Raw genomic sequence first — 24,866 nt, 5'->3', positions numbered from 1 at the left:
GAAAGGGAAGGGAAAGGGCGGGCGCGGTGCCGAGCGCTCGGCCCTGCCGGGCGGGGCGGCCGCGGGGCGGGCACAGCCCCGTCACAGGGCTGGCCCTGCCCGCCCCGACACGGGTTCCAGCGCTGGTTTGAATTCCCGAGGCGGGAGAGCGGCGGAAATCCGGGTGGGAGCCGGGGGCGGGATGCGCTCCCCGCCGAGGGTGGTGATGTCTCACCCCGCGGGGAGAGCCTGTGCTAAAATAGGGCCCTAGAATTTGCTTGTGGTATTTTAATTTTTTTTTTTCTCCCCCCGCTTTCCCCTCATGTATGTAGTATCGCGTGTACTTGATTTTCAAATTGAATTTAGAATCCTAAAGAGGCGCGCCTGGTATTCAACTCGTAGGCTCTATTGTGTGTCTTCATTAATTGCACCATAAACATTTAAGGGAGGAGGGGGAAAGACCTTTTGTAGTAGGAAGGTAATGGCAGCACAAACATTTGTTCTACTTAACGGGTACAACCTACCCTTGCAATATGTTTTTACTGTAAATGTTACTTGTAGTGTCTTCAAAAAAACATTCCCCGTTAACTCATAACCACATCCTATCACAGAAAGCTGAGTTCCCAATAATCCATGCCACTTCTGTGCATCAGACAGGGATAGAGCTCATTTCCTCAGGACAGTATTTAGTTGATTTTCCGTCACCATTTTACAGTACTGCAATACTGAGTTGTGTTGGTTGTTTTTTTTTCTTTTGCATTCCACAACCTCGGTTGAGTGAAAAAATCGTTGAGCAAAAAGAGGCATGAAATTCATAGGAAGCACACTCAGAGAGACCAAGAAAACTGTAAGTAGTAATCATCCTGGTAATTCAGAGCTGTGAAGCCACTGACATTTTTCAGTATTTGCTTTGCACACTTAGAATGTTTTTTAAGTATTTTAGAATGATTTTCGTACTTCCTCTAAGCTCTCAAAATAGTTAAAAATTCTACTATAAATCAATTTACAGCAAACAGACCAGCCACACTTGGTTTATTTTTATTTACTTATTTAGAACAATAAGGAAGGTGGTACATTTGTGGGAAATGCTTAACTCGGAATGTGAGAACAAAAGAATTATGAGCTTCACCATGGGCATAAGATTTACTTTCTTTTTATTACTAATAGCATCACTGCCACATCATACATGTCAGGTGTTTGTTAAAATGAACGTATTTTATAGAGACAAGTGTAAAAAAAGAAAAAACACCTTGAATGTGTGTAGGGTTTTGTGTAAAGGAGGTCAGATAATGTACTTAAATTTCTAAGAAAGTGAATGCTGTGGAAGATATTTCCTTGAATGGAAATTCTGCTTATCCATTACCTGTAAAGAGGCCAATGAAAAGTAAATTCTACATGGAACAAAAAGTTGCAGAGTTGGTTAGAAAACATAATCAGTGAAGAAATTTAGAAATCCCTGAGAAGGGGGGAGTTGTCTTAATTCTACGGTATTTTGTGACACTGTGCATGGATGTAATGGATTTTTATGTCATAAGTTACTATGGTCAGCTGGAGAAGTTTTCCATTTTGTGCAAATGATTGCACAGGACCAGCAGTACAAATCCCACTGAACTAATAACACAATCTACACTGCAAAATAGTGTTATTAGAGCTGAAAAGTTTGTGTTATAGAAAAGCATTGGACAGCCTTACATAGTTGTTAATGTATCTAAGAGTAAATGTTACTTTTAAGTCATTTTAGAATAACTAATCAGCTATCACCTTCCTTTTCAAGTACTAACACCTATTGTTCAAGTTTCAAAGAACAGAAGATTAGATAGTTGGGAAAATAAAAAATGCATTTTTCCTCAATTCTGTATATTTTAACAAGTCATTTCCTGTTCCAATAAATGTTTGAGTGCAGCACTAGAAAAAAAATGGAGTTATTTATATTCTCACTGAAACAATGTATTAGGCAACATGTTCGTTGATAGAAATTTAATGTTTCAAGTTGTGAGAATATAGGAGAACTAAAGAGCTTCCAGATTGATATTAGTATCTGACAATTGTATTATAAAATGTAAATTAAAATTCACCAAACTGCAGCAATCAGTAATACTGATTATAATTATATCATTACAGTATTGTTATAATACTGTTGTAATGCTGGCTTTTAACTTGCCAAAACAGCAAAAGGATATTTAACAATATTCTGTTTGCTCATTCTGTTCCAATTAGATCAAAGTAGCAAAGTCTTCATGTTAGTACCTGGATCCCCATAATCTCAACAAATGCCAGACATCTACAAACGATAGTGTACAGGGAATGAATGAAACTTTAAATTCAATTTCTTTATACTATTTACATTTGTTTTCTCTTGGCTTGTCACATTCAATACTGTAGAAAGAGCTACTGTGAAACACAACTCAAACTCTGTCCAAGTAAATTTTGAGTCTAAACCTGCAATGATTTTAGTTGCTGTTCAGCAGCCATGTGGTGTGTAGCAAACACACCAAATTTCTAGGTTCTCTCTTTTTTTCCAACTTTTACAGATTGTCAGGGTCCTGAAGTTTTGCTTTTGGGTAAAAGAATCTTAGTTTTACCAATTCTGAATTTTGTTACCAAGCTACTATTAGGTCAGGTCAGTTCTCATGGTGGTTCACTTCCTGAGGGACTCGGTGTGACAGCTCTTTTCCAAATATGCCTAGAAGGGGCTGCAAAAAACCCCTCAGTAATGTGGTGCATTAACTTTTCTGCAGCAATTCCAACCATAAATAGTTGCCAAAGACATAGGACAGAGTCATTCAGATCCCACTGATGTGTGGCAGGGCTCTTGCCCATTTTCTCCAAGTTCCCAGCAGTGTCACAATCATCAAAGGTTCGGTCAGTGCTGCTCTATCCCAACAACCTCTGTCCAGTCCCATTTGTGGTCACACTCAACCAGGTTATTTATGGGAGGGGAGAAACTTCTGATGGGGCTCTCATGCTTTGTTAAGCTGAAGTGAGGAAGGTATTTTAGCCCAGTCAATAGGATAATACCTGGATGCCACATCCTACTACAGACACCTTTTTCCCCCAGGTTTTGCATTAGAGAAAATGTGACAAAGCTGCACGACACAGCATCTGTAGCATTGCATCTAAACCCATTTCTAGGTTTCCACCTTTTATTTCAACATATTTGGCCCAGGGCCATAATAATAATAACAACAAGAAAATGACAATAACAAGAAAAGTTGGCCTGTTTATGTAAATATAAACCATGCTGATACCAGCAGTAGGTACTCTGGCTATATTCTCTCTTTTCTCTCCAGAAATTGTAACTGAATTAGACTTTTCTTGTCCCCTTGAAAAAGATGGGAAGAAAAGCTCCAGCAAGGCCAAGAAATATGCTGTATATTTAAAATTAGGTTGCAATATATGTTTTGGCTGATGTGATGGCTAAGCAAAGATCAATCACTTACCTGAAAAAAGCTGTACAAGGCTTTCACTCTATTTAAATTAGGGAAAAAACTCCCACTACCTTCATTGTGAATTCTGAAATTCCAGTTCTGTCCTTCAGCATTGTCCCATCCTCACTGCATGCAGACTTACAAGTATTTTGACTTAACAGTCTCATATTTCATCACCACAGTTACTTTGATAAAACTTGTATTAACAGTATTAAAACTGTAATAACTTGACACAAGGGTGAGAAATGGCAGTAAAGTATTTCAAATACTTTTTGATTTAAACAGATTCCCCTCTCTCTAAACATTGGCTCAGTGTTTGAATTTTCCATATTCATATTTCATACAGATCAAATAAAAGTGACTAAAGCGTTTAACAAAAAAAAGTTTATTACCAAAATACAATATTAAAGTCAATACGTGACAAACTCCTGTAAAGCAAAATAAATTATTCTAACATTGTACAGTATTCCAGAAGGTAGTTAAAGTAGTACTACAGACTTTGCTTCATAGTTCCAAACAGTTGTCTATCAGGAACACAATCCTAGAGAGAGCTTAAGGCATGCAGCTTAATGTGCTGGATAACTTTATAAAACAAAACTCATCCTATTTAATAAGATACAGTATCAGAATTAACTGCAGTCTTTACATGTCAGTTTTCTAAATTTTTTTATACTTTGGCTATAAAAGCAGTGCCATAGTGTTACAATACCTTTTCTTAAAAAAATACATGTACCCATGTCCATGAATATCAAATGCAAATGTAAATTTCTATTAAATATATCTTAACAAATGTTACTTTGAGCACCAACTGTACATTTCTTCAAATGATTAAATAAGTGCTTATGAAAGAGGAAAATACAATAACTCTGACTGAATCCCACTCTATTTTTCCAAGCATAAATCAGGAAGATGAAATATGCAAATATTTTTCAGTACAGCCCAGTCTGAATGAAGTTTGCTCTTTAGTGGAAGTATAGGCATTTAAAACAAAGCTGCAAGTTACAGTTCATATCACAGAATAAAATCTAATTTAAACAAACAGCACGTGAGTAGCTGATCACCTGATAGTGCTGTGACCAAAGATCCAAGAATATTTTAAAAGCCTAAAGAAAGGGGAAAACCGCAGTGTTTGTGACTTTGAAACGCGCTTCAACCCCCTTCCAAAACATGCAGCCAAGCCAACCACGGGCTTTTGAAAGCAGATAACCTGAGGAACAATTTGCTTTCAGAAAAACTAAGTCTATGATTACATGCAGAACTTCTGACAGAGTCCATGGGAATTGAGTGGGTAACTAAAGGCAAGCAGCATGGAGGCAGCTAAAAAAAATAAACCTCTGTGTGTGGGAAAGGATTCTTTGTTGGCATTTGTCAGGACTGATAACGGTTTTTAGTGGCAAGTAGCTTTCTACTATTTTATAGGAACATGTGGTCAAAAAGAAAAAAGCAACAAGATGGCAAAGAACTGGGAAGAGATATGTCCTGCTCAGTAATCCCATGACACTGATTCCTGGTGCACTGTACACAGTGCTGCAAGTGTGGCTTCCACAGACACCAAAGCTGTTCATTTTGATTCAAGGTTAATCACTTTTTAAGTCTTGGTTCACTGTCATCTCCTTCTTAGCTTATGAATGCAAGTTTTTGACTTTTATCTTTCACTAGCTGAGCAACTTTAAAATAATTATCCCTTTACACAAAAACAACAATGTGGTAAATATTGTTTCTGTGACTACTGACTGGTAGTTTAGCATTACTATGGATCTCGCTGTCCTTTAGTTTTTCCAACAAATGGGATCTCTGAATGAGAAAGTTGAGATGTATTCCAGATAATGTAGGATTTTCACATGAATTCTATACTGAAGGTAAAATATTGATGTAAGACAGTATGAATATCCCACTAAAAGTTTACTATCTCTAATTGAATTTGAGATAGTGTAAATAAATCGTGCTTTTTCAAATGTAAAATCCATCTGTAGGAATACAAAAAATAACTTTTAACTAATCATACTGTGTACTTCACATATGTATTTAAGATGTCTCAAATATCTGAACACAGAAATGCTTTGACCTTACATCCTGACCAATTTTTAAGGTAAAATGTTTACTTTCTCCTTTCTAATTTATAAACAAAATAATAGCTATTTAACCTTAAGAATAGGTCAAATTGAGGAAATCTTGTGAAAACAAATATCATTAAACATACTTGAGGTCTTAGTGCTTTTACCCTGGCCTTTACATCTTGTGTTGCTTCATGAGACTGTACAAAGACCTTTTGTTTTCTTTTCCTGGTCGCCACTTCAGTCAGTGATAACACAACAGACAGACACTCCACGTGCCACCCTCTCACATTTACAGCTGGAGCTGATTTCTGAGAGCAGAAATGTATAAATAAAGGAACCATAAACCACTGATTTGTTAAGAGTAACTTTTTGAGTAATGAGCTACTAAAAATCAGGCAACTGCACCCCCATGTCGGGAACTAGGCATGTTGCTGTGCATCTGCCATTCATTTAAGGCAGGAATACCTGCCAGAATTAGAAAGTTTAAATCTGGCTGCTAAAGGGCTTCTTTGGAAGTGCTACTACTTCACTTGATTGATATATGTATTTCAAACAAATGAAGTAGCCAACTTTATAAATAACCTCAGCAAAGTTGCCAGGTAACTAACCAGTGTAATAATATCCCAAACTGATAAACAGATGAATGTCTTGGACTGCAAACTGCTGTCACTAAAAAACAACAACAAACCAAAAAAACCCCCACACTGTAATTTTAGAAGCTAAAGGTTTTAAGAGGGAGAGATTTCTATGTGTTTTTTGGAAAACAAAGTAATCTCTAATTTCCTTTATGAATCCATACTAGATGCAGTAGTAAAATTTATAAGTGACTGGATGCAGTTTTGGCTTAAGACATTGTTTGCCTTTTTTTTTTTTTTAATAAGATTTTCTACAGGAAGGTTATCTTTCAGCTCATTATTTCTACATTTACAGCTCTGACAGACACAGGGGAAACTTAGCCACCCAGTGGGATTTCAAAGATTGCCAAAGCATGTAGGCATTGCTCAAAATCCCAATTTGTGCTCACCTACATTCTTTGGAATCTACATCACTTAGTGGCAATTATTATTCATATCTTGTTCTCATTAAAAACATTGCTCATACATACTGCAAAGTAACCACCACAAATGGCAAATGACATTACAAGGTTGTTTTTTTTAAACAGTTCTGCTGAATGTGTCAAGAAAACCATTACGAAACAACAGGTCATTATTATAAAGGATATTTTATACACTATGAGTTGGAAAGAGATCAGTTTTTTTAGTGGGGATCCAATCACATTATTAGCAAAATGCTTCTAGGCCCTTCAACTTCTGCTGCTCTACCTTCCAGAATCCAGTGGGGTTTATGAGATCATATTGTGAAATTTTTATCTGGTCTGTTGCCAGTTTCAAAAAAAGAGGGTTAAAAACTTCTTTGCTGAATTACTTGGAAAACAACAAAGAGGGAGGAAGAGAAAAGCTCTTCAACTGATACAAAGCTTTCACACCTTTGGGTTTTAATGTACTGTGCTAATGCATTATTACTGATGAGTAACTGACAAGAAAAGAAGGAAAAACCAACAATCCTACATTCTTGGCACCATATAAAGAAATAACAGGTTCAAATGCATCGTTCTATTCATCACTCATTATATTTATCTCTTAAATGATTCATCAGTCCCTGGTTAAAATATTGTACTCCTACTGAAACAAGGACTCAGGATGGGAAATCAAGTTTTGCTAGCAATTCTTCTCTTTAGCAACATTCTCAGGCAAAAATTAGCAAAGCAAGAAAATATTCACTCTAGGAAATCCTGTCTTAACTTACTGCTTCACCTAGTTTGTATTTTGAGTCGTGGTGTGGTCCTTATTTAGGATGATGTTTATGATTTCACCCTCGTGTTCTTTCATGTGATCCAGCAGGTTTTCTTTGTTGGTAGACTCAAAACCACAAATGCAGCAGCAGAAGAGAAGAACACAGTATTCTGTGCCAAGATGGGGTAGAGTGGAGTTCTTTTCTAAATTGCATGAGGTATTCATCAAGTTAGGTTTTTCATTCTCATCAGAACCTGAAATTTCATTTGTAGTCTGGTTAATAGACTCTGTAAAAGACACCAAGTTGTCTGAACTTCCTAGTATAGGTACTGTACTTTCATCTGTGCCTTCTAATAAGGTTTTGTCAGTGAGCTGTCCTTGAAACCTGGAATAATAGGAAAAAACAAAACAGATATCAAAATGTACAGTTGTTGCTTTTTAATAAGAAGTTTATTTTGGATCAGGGTTAGGTCTTAGGAAAATTGTACCTGATAGAGCTTGACAGTAAATCATACATACCTACTGCTTTGTGATATGGCATCATTAATGGCCTTGTTCACTTGTTCATAGTTATAATTTTGGTCACTTGCATGTTTCCACATGTGGGACTTCAGGGATGGAGGATGGCTACATACATATCCACAGAGAGAACATCTAGGGGAAAAATGGAGAAGAAAAAGAGAAACATTTAGAAGTTAAATTTTATTAGTTTAGTAATGGATTAGTTCTTTCAAAACGATGAGCAGAGAGATCCACGTGAATCTTCTTCCTGGTCCCCATTTTCAGTTTCATAATTAGGCCACATTAGTTTGCAAAGTTCCATCCTGAAATATAAGACTATTTTTAGGGTCTGCGAATTTTTAAGTCCGATTTTTCTGATTTCTTTAACAACTGAATTAAAATCTTATCTGTTTGGCCTGTTAAAACTGTTTAAACACTGCAAAAATGCAGTATTTCTGATGACTGCAGAAGCAGGGTGTGCGTTGGTGTGTGGGATCTGGCAGGCAGGTAATGAGCTCTCTTTGCCATTGCTCTGAACCAAGCAGGAGCTGTGTAATTACCACTGATAATGTCAATTGAAGTAATAAAGTCTTTGCTGCTGTAGCATGTATTAGTTTATTTAAGGATCACAGAACTGTTGAAGTTGGAAGAGATCTCTTGAGCAGGATCAGCTACAGCAGGTTACTGAGGACAGTGTCCAGTCAGATTCTGAATATATTCACAGCTCAAGAGTCAGACAGGTGACCATTTTATCCATAGAGTTTTCTATCAGCTTGGGTACCTCCAGACTAAATTCTCTATTTCCCTGCAGAACACTGTCTTATACAGTAAAGAACAAAACCTTGAAGAATAAATCCTGTTTACAGGGAGATGTAGTGTATATTTATGGCTGCAAATAACCCAAAACTGATCAAATCCCATATTAATTTTTTCATATATCAACATAGAACAGAAGATTTTTTTAAAATGTTTCCTAAGATGATAAATAAGTCACCTCAGCATAAAGGAGATGAGTGCATGACATCACTCCACAGCAGAACCTCACACATAGTCAAGATGATGTAGCTGCTTGTCTTTTGGACAGAGAAGCTCCTCTGCTCAGCTCCCTGCTACTATGGAAATTTTAGTTTCCGAAATCACATGGAAAAGGCCAGAAGCAATCAAAGGTGACCTTGTGCTAAAAAATTATAGCTAGGAAAGGATTTCATTCCTCAATGAGAGTAAGATGTTTTCTGCTCAAGGAATATGATCCCAGTAGGTACACTATGATGAGTCTGTTAAAATTACTACCATACTAGTCAGATTTTGTAAACTTTTAAGACCTTTTCAGAAGTATAATCTGGAAACATAAGAAGGCCTACACAAAAACACGTTATACACTACAATTCAGTAAGGTTTTATGACTTCTCTTAATGACAGTAGAATATACTCCTTAAATGCCCTGCAAATAATTGCATATATTGGAAACTATTTCTGCTCAGCAGAAGGTTGCAGAGAACAGCAAAAATCTCCCAAGTTGGGTGAAGGCACGGTACATTACCTTGCTTATGTAGCAAGATAATTCTGTCCTGCTGGGGAACAACAGGCATGTCCTTCTAGCCCACTTTTTTTTATTACTTGATTTGGAATGTAATATCCTATTTTTCTCTTTTCCTTCTAATTTGAAGCCTTACAAAGAAAATGGATGCTTTCAAAGATAGGCCAGTTCATTCTCAGATTGAGAATCTTAGTGTCTCTAATGAGGCTGTTACAAAATAAATCATTAAAAATAAGATAAAAGGCAGACCTTATAGTTAATTTACAGATAAAATTAGGCCAAATTTTGGGGTTTTTTTGCAAAACACAAAATTCAACAAATAATCTTAATTCCACTCTGTGTGCACATGTATCCACTAGTCTTATTATACATATGATTTTTCTGTGCCACTAACACAGCTTGGTCAGGGGGTTGGTAACACAGTGAATGAAGCTGCAGTCCTGTGTTTGTTTTTATCTCCTTTTAATTACTCACTTATTTTTTGAAGTATGTTAACTTAGTTAATTAATTTTCTCATTAATTTACACTTATTAACTTACTAACAAGATTTACTTTGCTGAGAATACTGTGAGAATATTGCCAAATACTGTTGACTACTTTAGTGTAAAGTTCAAATGAGACACAAAAACTCCAACAATTTTAGCATGATGCACTACAGTTAATGACCATATACTTAAAAAATATAGTTACAGTATATGCAACACATTCTCAGAGAGACAAAATTATTTACCTTTGAGTTCAGTAGTAGAAGCCTTTCAGTTCCATAGCATGATCTGCCCTACAGGTTGACTTATGCTGAATTATTAAACTTTACTATTCAAATGTATCCTAAATTGATCTACCAAGGAAACAATTATCTTGCAGCTTTTGATAGACTTGGGGATGCACAGACCAAAGTGTGGAGGGTTTCAGTAATTTCTGGTAACAGTAAGAGCACTCAGCAATACTGTGTGAAGTATGACAGCAGAACAAATAGAACTTAATGCTTCTTGGAACATTTTAGGGGAAAAGGCAGTGGAAGGACTTTTAAGTTGTAGAAGCAGCTTTTCTTGAGAAGAAACCTTGATGTGAATGTGCTTTATTTGCATTCTCCCTATTGCCTTTAAAATCTTCCACTAAGAAGTGTTCAGAATATTCCTGAGTTTCTTTCCTTTCCCAGCTTTTTTGTTGCAAATTAGTAGTAGACAATTACACATATTTGTGCCAACTTTCACATATATAAACCACACATACCTATGGACAAACTGTAAAGGACACTCATCACTTAAACATAATGACTATTCATACTAATTCTTAACTAGGTAATGCCAACCTGGATTCTAACTAACATGTATATGCAAAGGCTGTGCTTAGACTAGGATATTAAACAAAGCCAGAGAACATTCCTGGATACTGGAATTTACCCATCTATAATGTTAAATATTAGAAGTGCCATGACATGGTTTTGGCACACGCATCCTCCCAAACAATTCCAGGCATGCTTTGGTAATTAACACAGTCCAGAAACTACTTGCAATAGGCAGTTTATATGCAACCACCACATTCTGGGAAGAAAAAGCTGAATGCTGTAGCAGAGGGAAGTCGTGGACATGTTTAATCAGCCAGCATAAACACCGCCTGGGAATGCCACGGCAAATCTCTCCCTCAAAAAAAAGCCAACCCCAAACAACTTTCTGGAACAAAGAACGAGTCTAGGAGGGAGGATAATAGAATCTAAACACTGCTTTGTTTCTTAACATAACAAAATGAGTACTATGACAGCTTTTTGCCAAATGAGAGCCGTTACATACTTGTACTGTTCCATTAGCTGCACTGCCTGATGCTCCTGGGGGTGCCGCCTCATATGGCATTTCAAGCTATTCATATTTGTGGTGGCGAAGTCACAGACTCGACACCTGAAGAGACAACAAGAAGTGAACTAATCTGACAATTAACTGCTAACACTGTTCTGAAAACACGAGAAAGCAAAGGTACCTAGAAAGATTACAGTTCAAGGCTAACAATATTTACAGAAGTCGAAGTGATGATGCTGACCTGTAATTGTTGGGCAGTGAGAATCTTTTGCAGCCCAAAAATGCCTCCACCTTTCAGCAGGAATCCCTGGGCATGGGGACTATGGTCCTTCCTGACACCTATCTTGTGTACCCCTCCTGATGTGGGCAAGCACCACTAAGTGTAAGGGGGATGAGGATGCAGTGATGGGATGCAGCCCTGATCCAAGTTACCTGGCTGTGTTGAGCAAAGGCACAATGTGAGCGTAAGAGCTACAGGGGACAGACTGGATTTAGACATGAGCCTTGTTCCTCCAGAATATGTGCTCTACTTAATGCAACAGCAATGTTTCTCATGCCATTTTAAAAGTCAAACTATATATTTAGTAATGAAATGTCTAAGTTTCAGGGCATTATAGCTGAAATAGAAATCAGTGACAAGATCAACATGTTTAGCTTCAAGTGCCCTCAGACAAGTGTGTCTCATCACACTGTCCAAATTATGTTGGGGTTTTTTTTCCTTACTTCTGATGCAATATCTTTGTATAAAAACAATACATAAATGAGTCTGAATTTAGATTTAGATCCACGGATTTGGATCTCAAAGTATTGCACAAATTCTATGCTATTCATGAATATCAATATAGTACCACACAACCTTCCTGTATAGAACATATTTAAGTGGAAACCATCAAGCTCAGCTAAAACTCCTATATATTTGTTAGGACTATAGTTGTAGGGGTTTTTTTTAATGGTAAAATGTCTAACATTTATAAAGTCTGGTCTATAGTGTGGAACAGTTTAAGACTGCAGGATACTTTGCCTGAGAATACTCACTTTATTTTCGAAAGGATTTAATTGTGCAGTATTAAAATCCAGAAGGTATTAAATCTACAAAAACACATCATTTGAGGCTGTGCAGCTTAATTTCCAGCAATTTTTGTCAAATTATAAAATATGTTTACAGCTCTAAAAATGGCATCAATATAGTAGGTTGCTATTTGATACTATGGAGGGCTTGAGGAACACATGTTTCAGAAGGAGAAATACCATAAATACTGGATCATTATGGATTTTAGGCTGTTGCTTGAATACCCTGCCAGTTTTTCAGATTTGTCTAAGGAGTTTATGAAAAAATAGTAAGAAAAGCAAGCCACATCAGTAGTTTATATTTAGTATGCAGCAGTCTGTATCACCAATGGAAAATTTCCAAGGGTTGGGTTCCTAAATCAAAACAGGCCAACACCAATTTGAAAACTAACACGTACAAGACACTCTGCAGTATCTGCTGTTCCAACCTCACCAAGTCATAAATAATGGCAAGAGGGAAGATACTGAGGAGAAAAACAATCTGTTTGTATTCCACGTTTGCTCTCTGAGCAAACATCTTGCAAATTTTTGCTACTGTTCTAGGATATCATTATAATGCACAAATCAAAATACAACATGTCTTCTGGGTTTGTTTATCCAAAAGACAAAGTCCCTGGCTGAGCTCAGCATTTCAAGGTGTTGAGTTTCCAGAACTTGTATTAAAAAGATAGAAGTATATTAGCTCCAAAAGCCTATTAAGTCTGATCTATTTTCTAGCCACTAGAGAGGGACAGAGATCCACACTGAATGAGCACAGATTGAATTTGCAGGAATTTATGCAGCAACCAATAGAAAAGTGCAGGATTTAGTTTTTTGCTGGGGACCTGAGCTATAGTATTACACATGATTTTAGATATCCAAGTTTCTATATAAATCCATATGATACCCTTGTAGAAAATTCATAAAATCTGATCCTAAGTGAGTGTGGTAATATTGTTTGAAACCTGTGAAAAAGATGAGGGGTCTGGCGACAGGATAAAGGGCAGAATTTTGCCACGCTCTGTAGTAGCCAGGGTGTAAAGCAGCAATATGATAAAGAAGAACATTTTGCAACAAAGCAAATCCAAAATGAACTTAAGCATGCAAGGATTTTGAGAAATGTCTTATTGCTGTTGGCCAAAGTCCAATATTACAATGTAATTATTTCCATTCCCACATGTGAATGCTTCAAACTGAAAACAAGCAATAGACTGCTACAGCAAAAGGTACATTCTGGAAAAATTAGCAAATCTTAATTACATGGTTTGAGTCAACCAGCAAGTGTGGCTCCTTCAAATCTGCAGTAGAATTATGTAATTGCACTTCTTTAGCAATGTCTTCAAAATTGCATGAGCAATTCAGGAACCTTGTCAGAGGCTGGCAATAATTGAGACACTCACCTGTATGGCTTATCAGAGTTATGAATTCGTCTGTGATTCCTTACACCAACGTAGGTTGTGCTTGTGTAGTCACATACATCACACCTGTACAGTTTCTGAACTGAAGACTTATTTCCTATATGAAACAAAATCCATTATTTTAGAGAGTTGCATCCAGCATTGTAAGGAGTTCTCAGATGAGAATTTTATCACAATTGAGTTATGAAACATGAATTAACATTTTAGAGTAATAGTTTTGAATATCTATGAATATTTAATGCTTTTAAAGTATTAAGCAGGCAATGGACATAGAAATAATAAAGGTATGGTTTATTTTACCATGCTGTTCTGCATTAGCCCTGCCATTTACTGGAATTATTAAAATTTTAGGAAAACACATTCTTTATGGGGACACTTCCCTTCTTCCTGCAGTTGGGTAAAATCCTGTCTTACAGCAAAAGGTGATGAAATGTGGGAACTGCTGAACCCAGCAGTTTCACTGCTTTGCAGAATGCATCAAATTAAAGGAAAAGATGGGGATTGAGAGAGGAAGAGTTTCAAACTAGCAGACACAGAAAACCAAAGCAAAAGGCCTCCCAAACCCCCTAAATCCTCTTTATCATCCACATATACTCACACTTTCCGAAGGATATGAGATGATAAAAAAAAATAGATACTGACCAGATGTCTTAATAAATAATTTGGAACTTCTCCAAATTACTAAAAAGCAATTGTAACAAAAATCATTTTTTCTTTCCAGAATGAAAAAGACTCTTGAAAAATTAATGGTTGCAGAGACAAAGGCTAATGACTCCTTTAACAAAGGAAAATGTGTGCCCACAAGTGCACAGCTGGAATATTTTTGAGACATAAGTGTGTAGACTTGAACAGCCCTGTTCCTGCTCCCTCACTGAATAATGGAACTGGTTTGGGTTAAGGTATTAACATTTGGGAAGAGGGATGGTATTTTTATGCAGGTAATTTTCCCATTCCAGCCCATCATGCAGCACTTCATGCAATTTTTTTTTTTTTTAGACTGAATCTTTTCATTATCAAAACAACAACTGAGAATCTTTACGGTAAAACTCTAATTTTAAGGAAACATTTCTTTTTCCCCACAGGTAAGCATTGAATTATGTCAAAAAAAGTCTTAGAAATATTGTTCTGAGGGATATAGTCACACAGCTAACTGAAGTAGAAAGGAAAAATTACCACTAATTAAACTTGCACCCCAAAAATTCAGCACTTTTGGTTCAAGATGCAAAGTAATTAGGTAGGGCTGATAACCCCAGAGGGTTATTATGAAGAATATACAGTATATCATATAAAATAAAATAGCAATCTGAATACAAAGACAGTCTGAAATAAAATTTGAATAATTCTGTGTGTACCAAGATAACAGAAAATATATTTCCTATTTTTCACTTTAAAACATGACACAGTGCTCACTCTTCTGGCATTCTTATAAGAAATAATATGGAAATAATATATAACAGGCACTCTTTGCAAGTCAACCTTAGGGCAAAATATATTGGAATTTTTCCTACAATATGCTCATCTAGTAAAATTTATTAGTTTTGGTTTTCCTTTAATGTAAATTATCAAAACAATCTTAATTATATGCTTGGAACTTATTTCTACAATTAATTTTTTATGAAAGCACATATATGTAGAAGACCTCAAATGAATCGAGGACACTCACTGGGCTGCAGATCCATGGGAGAGCAGGGGCTGTGTGAAGCTATTCCACGCTCCACTTGAATGGGTTTTCCATCTTAAATTCTGCAGTTTTAGAATAATAATAATGGCCCATCTTCGCGAACGAAGATTTGGGGAAAGGTCTTTTACCTTTCGAGCCTGCGCAATGGATTTTTTAGGTGAGACACAGCCTGCGCTGAACTGAGCCCACCCTTTAATCCTAAGGTTCATCTGCCGGGGCCAAGCAAGCTTGGACAATGGCAGTGAGGTCCTCAGGACGTAGGTTTGTTTAGAGTGTCCTTCTCATAGATGGATGGCCTCACAGGGCTAACGGGTTCCATCTGCCCGGGAGGGACTGGGAATCGAACCCGGGTTGCAGCGGTGAGAGTCCCGCATGCTAACCACTAGGCCACCAGAGGTCCCTGCAGTTTTAGAATAAACTGCTTCCAAATGCATTTTCTGTTACGAATTTGGTATTTTATTGGGCAGGCAGCTTAAAACAAACAGTGTCTAATGAGATTTTTAAAGCATTATGCAAACATATTAGCTATGGCATAGTTCTGTGTGGCTCACACCCAGTAGCACACGCTTAGGAGCAATTATTTATACCAATCACTACTTTGTATTTATTCCTTCAACAAGATGCACATAAATTATAATACATCAAATAATCCCTTGCTGTTACAAAATAGCAGTCATGTCCCTCATCCCCTTCACTGGCTTATTTCTTGTGGGTTTGGGGCCTCTTTTGCTTTCTGGATAGAGAATATCAGGTCTCTTAAAAGTGAACATGGAAATGACAGATCTTTGTTGTAGCAGCAGTAACAGGTGCTCCTGTAATGCTGCTTATTACCCTATTCCTTCATTATTAGACATTTACAATCTGATCATATCCAGTGTCATAATGCTCCCCTTTAATTTATTGTACAACCATGATGAATAAAGAGACTTTTAGGACTAACTATTTCATAAACAAGAAATGAAACTGTTCCAGCTCAGGCATCTTTCACATAAACAGATGCTATGCCATAAACTTCTTTGTTTTGTGTCGCTTTATAGGGATGACATCTGTTTGACAAGAGATTGCTGTACTGCAGTGGTGTTGCAATTTGATTATAAATTGGTTCTGAAATAATTTAAGCATTCCACAGTATGAGTTAATAAAAGTTTAAAAGGAGAACTGTTTTCATTCAAGCCACATTACTAAATTTCATGTAGGGTAAACAATCAATTAAAGTGCATGGTTGTAACACTTGGATAAGATAATAATAAGTAAAAAATATTTTAAAAAAGTCTCTGAAGTGATTACATTAAAAGCAGGCAGATCTCTCAAACAGGGGCTCCTCTTACATGGAAGTTTAGTTACAAGATCAGGATACAGACAGTAAAACAACCTCATTAAAACATACTCATTTCAAAAGCAGAGAGTCCTCTTGATTTTCAGTCACATTAACAGGACTCTAGCTACAAAGGTACAGTACTTCCCAAAATCAGACATGTTTCAGGCATTGCAAGATAGTTATATTCCTGTATCATGACATCTTTAAGAATACTTGTTTACAGCAAAAAAACCCATTGTCAGAAGTAATAGTCCAAGCTGTAACCAGCTAAACTAACAATGTTCTATTTCCTATCACTTCCATTAAAATATTTATGCTATTGCTTCTGAAATAAAAACCCAGTACTTAATGGGAAATGTTCCCACTACCAGCAGACTCTCCCCAGCCATTTTCCTGTTTTCTCCTGACTTCAGATGGCTCTCTCAGGCTTAGGTGTACTAAGCACTGCAGATCAACTTCCTGAATTTAAATGCCTTCTGCATTGATGAGAGCAAAAAGGAGCTGGGAAGGGTCATTCTACCTGAGGCTGATAAGGTAATTAGCTTTTAAGTTTCTAACTCGTATACTGAAAGCCAGAAAAAGAGTGTAAGCTGAGAGAACAAAAGGCAAAAGTTATGGATCTCAGTCTATTTTGACATGGACCACGTTTCTTTGGAAAAGCATTGCTGGTTCAAGCCATCCACCCTGGCTCATGCTGCTTAGTCCCTTTTCTCACAAGGAGTTGCATTAATTTCAATAACTTTTGCACTCACTGACCAGCTGTAGAGGAGAGAGTGGAACCCAGAAATTTCTACTGCAACCTAAGTACTATTACAGTGCACATTTTGCTGTCTAAACAAACAAGAGAGCACAGTTAGGACAGAAAAGAGCTATGTGCACAAAATGGAAACACTTCAGCTCACAGTTTTCAGAGACTATATAATTACTAGTATTTTTCCACAGTGCTCTAAAATTTCAAAGTATTAATAATTACAGTGTTGCCTTCAAAATAAAAATGCTGTAAATATTTTCAGTAAGGGTAACTCACCAGAGAAGAGGATGCATTTACATTGCAGTGATAAATACTGGGTCTCCAGGATACTCACAGGATTTTAAGGCCACGTTTTCTCCTACAGAATTTGGTTATTTTTTCCCCTGATTACCTTAACACATCAAGGGTTTGGGGTTTTTTTGTTGCTGTTGTTGTTTTTAAAACAAACGCTATTACATTATAAGCAGATACACAGTTAAACAAACATCTGAGCAACCTGGTCTAGTGAAGGTGTCCCTGCCCATGGCAGGGGTTGGAATAAGATGAGCTTTAAAGTCTTTTCCAACCTTTAATATTCTCTGATTCTATGAAAATCCATACCTACTGTTACCCTGGCAACTATTACAGATACAGGTTGCATATTTAGAATGCCTTACGTTTGCCTCTCTAGGGCTAAAAGAAATTACTCATTTTGGACATTACCATAATTAAACAGAAATTTCTAAACACAGAAGGGATGGAATTGTATGTATATGCTGACAGCAAACTACATTACCATGGTGACTTTAAAAAAAACGCTTTCTTTTGTTTACTGTAGGTGATTTGAAAAATACTGTAGGTGATTTCAAAAATACTGCAGCTGCTGAAGGAAGGAAAAAATTCAGAGTAATACTCTGTATCATTTGTGTTTCACAAGAAATACAAGGGTCAATTACAGGGGCTAAAACCATCTTACCTAACAATTAATGCTACCTCAAGACTGACTATGGTAAATTTTTTACACTGAAAAAAACACACATTGAAGGTTATGATCAGGCATGAAAACATTTCAGTGTGAAGGAGACCTTGAAACCAGTTATACAAATACAGCAAACAGAAGTAATGTTATGAGTGACTTTTTGTAATTTCAGGTGTAAATATACACAGTACCTTCTCGGTCATCTACTTCATTGGAAACTATGAGCTTGTTCGATGTAGCTGTTGAAAAGATTTCTGGAAGACTGTGTTGTTCTCTTTCGTGATTTCGCAGTTGGCTCTGAAAAAAAGGGTTTCCCATGTTTAAACATACACTACAAACATACAGTGATCACTTGAAATGCTGCAATCATCTGTGACATTGTTACTCAAGTTTTAATGACAACTGTTATAAAATGTATGTTAACATATATACAGATTATCCCTTAGGTGATTTTACTAGAAATAAAACAAATATCATGGATTAGTAACATAAAGGATTGATGACAATGACCGAGAGCATTCTATGATTTGTGTTCATTTAGAAAACAGATTTCCTTCTTCCCTCATTCCCACAGACAACTGGCCACTGTTCTTCCTCCAAAATTATTATACTCCCAAAGCAGTATTAGATTAGAGGTTAGAGCTTATGTAAAAATTAACTCAATTTTTTTATTGCCTTGTCACTTAATATGTTGGTCCTGTTTCTGCTTGCCTGGGGAAGGGAGGGAAGAGAGAGCCTTTTGCTACCCTACCTGTATATTTTTTCAAGCTAAGAGTAAATGACAGTAAATATGTGATAGGATTGCCTACAGGAGTTTCAGCTGTAGAGCTCGATACTGATGCAATCTATTCCATATTCCTGAGTACTGAGCTGAGTACACAGGGACACACTCACCAGCACTAATGCTTAAAATAGCAATTAGGAAAATGGCAGAAGTATATTATTCTGCTCTGGTATGTAATCTTTCAAACCTAAGTTCTACAGAACATCCAGACCAACACAACAACAGAGAAAAAAAGAAAATGGTTTCTGCTTCAGTGTGTCTCATGGTACTCCCAAATGCCATGATTACATCTGCACACTCACAACTGGCAGGCATGTTTGAGCATTCTTTTAAAGTTTCAACTATAAAGTTGTCTGATAGTTTCATTTCCTCCTGTAGTTGTTACATGTGGGCAGAGAAACAACATGATGTTATTATGTCCACAAGATGATTCTCAGGAAAATAACTTAAGTGAGGAAGCAAATTTATTTCAGTGGGTAACCCAGACTAATTACAGCTGAATTGTATATTGCTGGCAGTATCCCTAATTGTAATTACAACGAAGCCAGGATGTCAGACTGAATTAAGTTAGAGAGAGGGATCACCGATTATTAAAAAAGTAGCAAATTAGGTTATTTAGCTATTACAGGCAGGCACAGGAAAGAACTTTACCTTGTAATGGAAGGACTCCTCACACTGCTTGCACTGGTACATCCTGGTTTTGCAGTGGTTGATCATGTGGCTCTCCAGGTCCTTGCTGTTGTCGGCGATGTGCTCACAGATGGGGCACTGGTAGGGCTGGCGCTGGCGGTGCACCCGCAGGTGCTGTTTGATGTAGCCCTTGTTGCCGCTGCTGTAGTGGCACAGGCGGCAGCGGTAGGGCCGCTCCACGTTGGGGATGTATTCCACCAGGTTACTTCCAGGGATATTCGCATCACTGGCATTTTGGCATTGTGCGTTGTCTTGTAGTTCTTTCAGAATGTCGTCGTCGGAAGCGTTCTGGTCTGTCCTCTCCTTCAGTTTTTCGATGACGGTGAGCAGTGACATGCTGATGCCCATTTTAATTGGGGCTTCTGATAACTCTGGCCTGTCTTTCTTTATCTCCACTATTGCACATTCACTTTGGTTTAAGCCACTAAACTCCTCTGAAGGATCCTTAAGTGAGGATACCACTTTAGAATGAGCCACGCACGGGCCATCAGCTCCTCCCTGTCCTGCACCTGCATCCACAGCGTCTTCCCCAGTCAGAGCCCTGAAGCTGGACCGTGTCAGTTCTGCAGCTCTGATGGGCATTGTAACAAGAGCTTCTGCTGCTAAGGAGTGCAGCCGTAAAGACTCTGAATTTGTTCTCCTTCGTGCAGGAGGCACATTTTCATCAGCTGTTACATTTTTATTAGGGCTTAATTCATTATCTTTCTTCTCAGTATTATTCCATTCTATTATTACTTCTTGAATTTCATCTGAACGATAAACTTCAGGTTCTTCACAGGCAACGTGGGACTCCTCCGAGATTAATTTTTTTTCTGTGTCAATGTCAGTGTTCATCAAGAATGGTTTTTGTAAGACACTTTCTTCAGCACCTGGCAAACGCTCTACTATTACATTAACGTGACCCTTTTTGTTTGGACTACAATTGATGATTTTCTGTGCTGATGACAGCAGGCTGTCAGTTATCATATTGTCTGGTTCTGTGTCTGATACAGTCTCCTCTACAACCTCTGTAGTAGGAGAATGCACCACAGACTCAGTTAATATCTCCTCCTCTTTTACATTTGTTCCTATGGGTGACTTACATGACAGTTGCTCAGAATTGCAAATCTGAAGCTGAAGAGAAGGTTCACTGTGGATATCGAGTTCATTGTTTTCCAAAGAAAGGACAACTGTATCCACGCTGTGAGGTGTGTGAGTTACAACTGTCTCTGCCAAGCTGGCAGTTTCATTTTCCTCCTCAAAGATGGGGTAGGAGCAGTCGACCTCCCCGGCGTGTTTCCAGGCATGTGTTTTGAGCATCCTTTGCTGGCCACACGTGTAGCGGCAGATGAGACACCGGTACATGCCATACTGCTCGTACGTGTACCACTTCCTCCTGCCCACCTCGGCCACAGGAGCAGACTGACTTCCATCTTTACATTCCACATTTCCTGTCTGATCAGTCCCTGATTTGACACTTCCTTCCACTGGCCCCTGCAGGAATGAACTGGCGACATTCACGCACTGCTGCGCTTTTGTCTGGATGCTGTTTTTACCACTGTTCTCGTGGTAATTTTGGAAGTGGGATTCAAGCTCTTCTTGGCTTTTGGAAGCAAAATGACATTCTGAGCACATTAATATCACCTCATTTTTCTGCCCGTGTTGTTTTATATGTTCTTGTAGTGTTAAGAGCGAAGGTGATAGAAACTTACAGAGACTACACTGGTAGCACGTCACTTTTTTTTTGCTTTGTGGAAGACATTCAGTCACAAAATAATCTGCTTGTAACTCTTCAGTCTTTTTAGTAGCAATCACTGACAGCTCAATTGCTTTAGCTGGGATTTCACAAAGATCCTCTGCATCCAAGGACTGTGCAGGAGCATCGGGATGGGAACGTTTCTTCCCTATTAAAAGGCATCTTTGTGACTTCTCACTTTCAACTATTTTGCTCAGTTTCTGGATAACATGGATGAGTGGATCAGTTTTACATTTTCTCTGATCTTCGCTGTTCTGAAGTGTTGGGCCAATGACTGTCTCCGAAATCAGCACAGCTTCCTGCTCCCCAATATTTGGCACCAATACTGCAACACTGCTTCCTTCTTCCATAATACCTGGGAGAAAGGGTTTGTAAAAAATTAACATTTATACATGCACAGTAATAAAAAGACAACCTAGTACTATTTAGATTTCTCTCTCTACTAAATATGGAAGCCTAATGCCATCAACTTAAGGAAAACTTTCAGGATGGCTACAGAAATAGCCAAAGATGCTGAGGACATTTCATGGATACTATTCAATACAGCTGGACAGCATAATTCCAAGAGAGCCTCTAACAGCCTGCCTCCAAGTTGTACAAGGGCAAGATAAGTATTTTTAAGTATAAGCTGATGGTTAACAGTGTTACAGCTATTCCCTTTTTCTTTACAAGATCTGCACATTTGAATGTTAAACACTTCAATACCAATCAATAGTCACTAACATATTTATGTCTAAAAACCATGGTATGATATGAAAATGTATTCCTAACATACTTACTCTGATACACTGATGTTTCCTAAAGGAAATGACAATTTGCAACAATGTAATTTACAAAAAGAAGCAATTTTTTTCCTTCAAATGTTAGGAGAAGAAAACAATTCTGGCATTCACTTGCATTAGTCATGTAACTGTGACTATTTTAAAGATTGTTCAAATGTCAGATCCTACTACTCATTATAAATGTCTTTTTCTAGAAAACCTACTAATTGTAGCTTTTTCTACAATTCCTTAATTGCAGGGAAAATAAATTGGTACTGAAGTTGAAAAGAGCAATTCTTTTCTGTTTTGAGGGAAAGCTATGGGCAGTAACTATTTCCACTCACACTTCCTTTAAACATATCAAACCATAAACCACAGGCAATAATGTGGTACTGTTGGAGGTTAAATTAGAAGCCAATATATTTAAATCTACATGAAAACATATCTTGTGATGTGGGCAGAGCTGTGGGGGGGTGTGAAGGAGCCGGACAGAAAGTCTTACAGTAAAATTTACTCCTGAAAAAATGTCTATAAATAACCTATTCAAGTGCCACTACACACACACATATATATTTTATACATTTTTTAATATACTATATATAAAACTAAGATCATAAAGATTATAGATATTTATCAGTCATCCTTGAAAATTTATGCCAAATTCTTTCATGTGGAGTTTTTTTTTTTTGCAAGAAAGATACAGAGGCCAAACCAGAACTTCCAGAACTGGTCCTACAGACCCATAAAATCCACTCTTTTCTGCTTATGGATTTACTATACAGCAATATAATGCACAGACATATGAGAGTGGGTTCTGTGTTGTATGTTTTCCATGACAGAAAAATTCCAGGCAGAACTACTCAAATTACCTTTATTTGCCATTCAACTTAGAACTCAGGTTATCATCAGAACTATGGATATAAGCAATGTTAGTGTCATTTGTACCTCATGTTAAGTATTTTAAGTTGAAAACTATCATTTGAAAATCACCCTATTCATTTACACAAAAACACTTTGCTGTTTGTTTCATACTGGCTGTAACATGTTTAGAAACCATTATGAAAAGTGAACAAATGTGCTTTTCCCTCTGAAAGCAGATTTAATGAAGTGCTCAAAGGAATAACGTCTACTTGAAATATTTTCACTTCAACGAGTTAAGGAAAATTATAAGGACTTTATACTACTACTTTAAATTACACTTGGTACTTTTAAAACTTTGTTAAGTGATGCTAAATAGGCAAATATTTCCCCTACCTTTTTCATCTGAAAGCAGCATAAAAACTAAGAGGAAATCCCCTAGACAAACCATAAAAGGAATATGCTGCCATATAGTGTTGCTATGTTAAAAAGAGAGAGATGCATTGATTTGGGATGCTCTCAGCTAATCAAAGTTATCAGATGCATAACTATGGTATATATGTATATATACCACATATATATGTGTGTTACATCACTATTTGTTTGGACTGAGTTTAATGCTTACTGCTGCAGACTTTTTTTTTAGAGGGACTATAGGATCTGTACACAAATTATGTGGAATTTAGTGTTTTCAGTACAGATGATTCAATCTCCCAGGGCATAAAACTTCAACCTGGCAAGTGCCTGTGCCAGCACGTACCCTTGACACGACCTACACAGGACTTAAAACAGGGGGTCTGGGGCTGGTAAAGGGGCCTGGAGGGGAAGATCCAGACCAGAGGAAAACGCCCACTCGGGCAGCAGGACCCAGCCAGGGCAAAGCGCCTCCGGGTCTGGAAAAGCCAAACCACGCTTTGCACAACCACCTGACCCGGAGAGGTCTCTCCGATCGCATCGCGGCTCCCGAGGGCAGGGAAACTGCACCGGCCGGGCCACCCTCCCGCGGGCCGGCCGGGCCCGATCGCCGCCCTCCCCTCCGGGAACATCTGTATAAAGCGGCCCCGCGTTACATCGCGCAGGTGCCGCCGCCGCGGCTCCATCGGCGGAGCAGCGGCCACCGCTGCAGCGGGGAGCTGGTCCTGCCACAGGAAAGGCGAGGCGGTGAGGAGGGAAAGGAAGGGAGGGGAGGGAACGGAGGCGACCCCGGCCCGGGGAAGCTCCGCCGGGAGCCGCTGCCGCCCGCGGCTTCGCACATGGGCAGCGCCGCGTCGTCCCGGGGCCGGCTCGCCCGCCGCCGCGCATCGCGCCCTGGCTGCCACCCGCTCGCCGCTGCCCGCCCGCCGCCGCTGCCCGCCGGACCGGGCCAGTCCCGCCCGGCTTTGACCGGGATTAATGGGGAAAAATCCCGCTTTTCCTCACCTCCGGCCACCGCTTCAAGATGGCGACGATGGAGACCGGATCACGTGACCCGCGGGCCCGCGTCAGGTGACCGCCGGGTGGGCGCTGCCGCCGCGTCAGCACCGCCTCCCGTTGCCATGGAGACGGGGGGTTTGTCACAGCCCCGGCGTGGGTGACAGGGGCGCTGTGTGACACTGTGTGACACGATGCCGGTGTGTGCAACAGCCCTGGTGTGTGAGACACTACCAGAGTGTCACTGCCAGCCACCGGAGTGTCACAGCCCTGGTGTGTGTGACTGTGCCCGTGTGTGATACACCATGCCCATGTGTGTGACACTGTGACACAGAGCCAGTGTGTGACACACAGAGCCAGTATGTGA

At 38.5% G+C, this 24,866-nt stretch overlaps 1 protein-coding gene across 2 annotated transcripts; it reads right to left on the bottom strand.

Annotated features, from left to right (window-relative positions):
* Positions 1-3,776: 3,776 nt before the first annotated feature.
* On the bottom strand, positions 3,777-24,592 carry ZNF507 (zinc finger protein 507). Of its 2 annotated transcripts, XM_027697640.1 has the most exons (7): positions 24,509-24,592; positions 19,697-21,825; positions 18,453-18,558; positions 13,536-13,650; positions 11,086-11,190; positions 7,777-7,911; positions 3,777-7,642 (listed from the first exon to the last, which is right to left on the bottom strand). In XM_027697640.1, exons 2-7 carry the CDS (start codon positions 21,818-21,820, stop codon positions 7,279-7,281), a joined length of 2,949 nt encoding a protein of 982 aa, XP_027553441.1. In that variant the 5' UTR covers positions 21,821-21,825; positions 24,509-24,592; the 3' UTR covers positions 3,777-7,278. The 2 variants fall into 2 exon arrangements, with proteins under 2 accessions (XP_027553441.1, XP_027553442.1); XM_027697641.1 differs by lacking the exon at positions 11,086-11,190.
* Between the last annotated feature and the right edge of the window lie 274 nt (positions 24,593-24,866).

This window comes from Neopelma chrysocephalum, unplaced genomic scaffold, assembly GCF_003984885.1.
Source record: "Neopelma chrysocephalum unplaced genomic scaffold, ASM398488v2 Primary Assembly neopelma1_121, whole genome shotgun sequence".
NCBI lineage: Eukaryota > Metazoa > Chordata > Aves > Passeriformes > Pipridae > Neopelma > Neopelma chrysocephalum.
Note: the sequence above shows the minus strand (reverse complement) of the source record. Positions and strands in the feature narration are given on the sequence as shown.

Excerpts from the sequence above, each read along its gene's own strand:
- ZNF507 (XM_027697640.1), bottom strand. The coding sequence starts at position 21,820 with ATGGAAGAAGGAAGCAGTGTTGCAGTATTGGTGCCAAATATTGGGGAG. Across the intron at positions 18,559-19,696 it reads AGGAGTCCTTCCATTACAAG|AGCCAACTGCGAAATCACGA; the intron begins GTAAAGTTCTTT and ends CCTTTTTTTCAG. Across the intron at positions 7,643-7,776 it reads GCCATATCACAAAGCAGTAG|GTTTCAAGGACAGCTCACTG; the intron begins GTATGTATGATT and ends CTATTATTCCAG.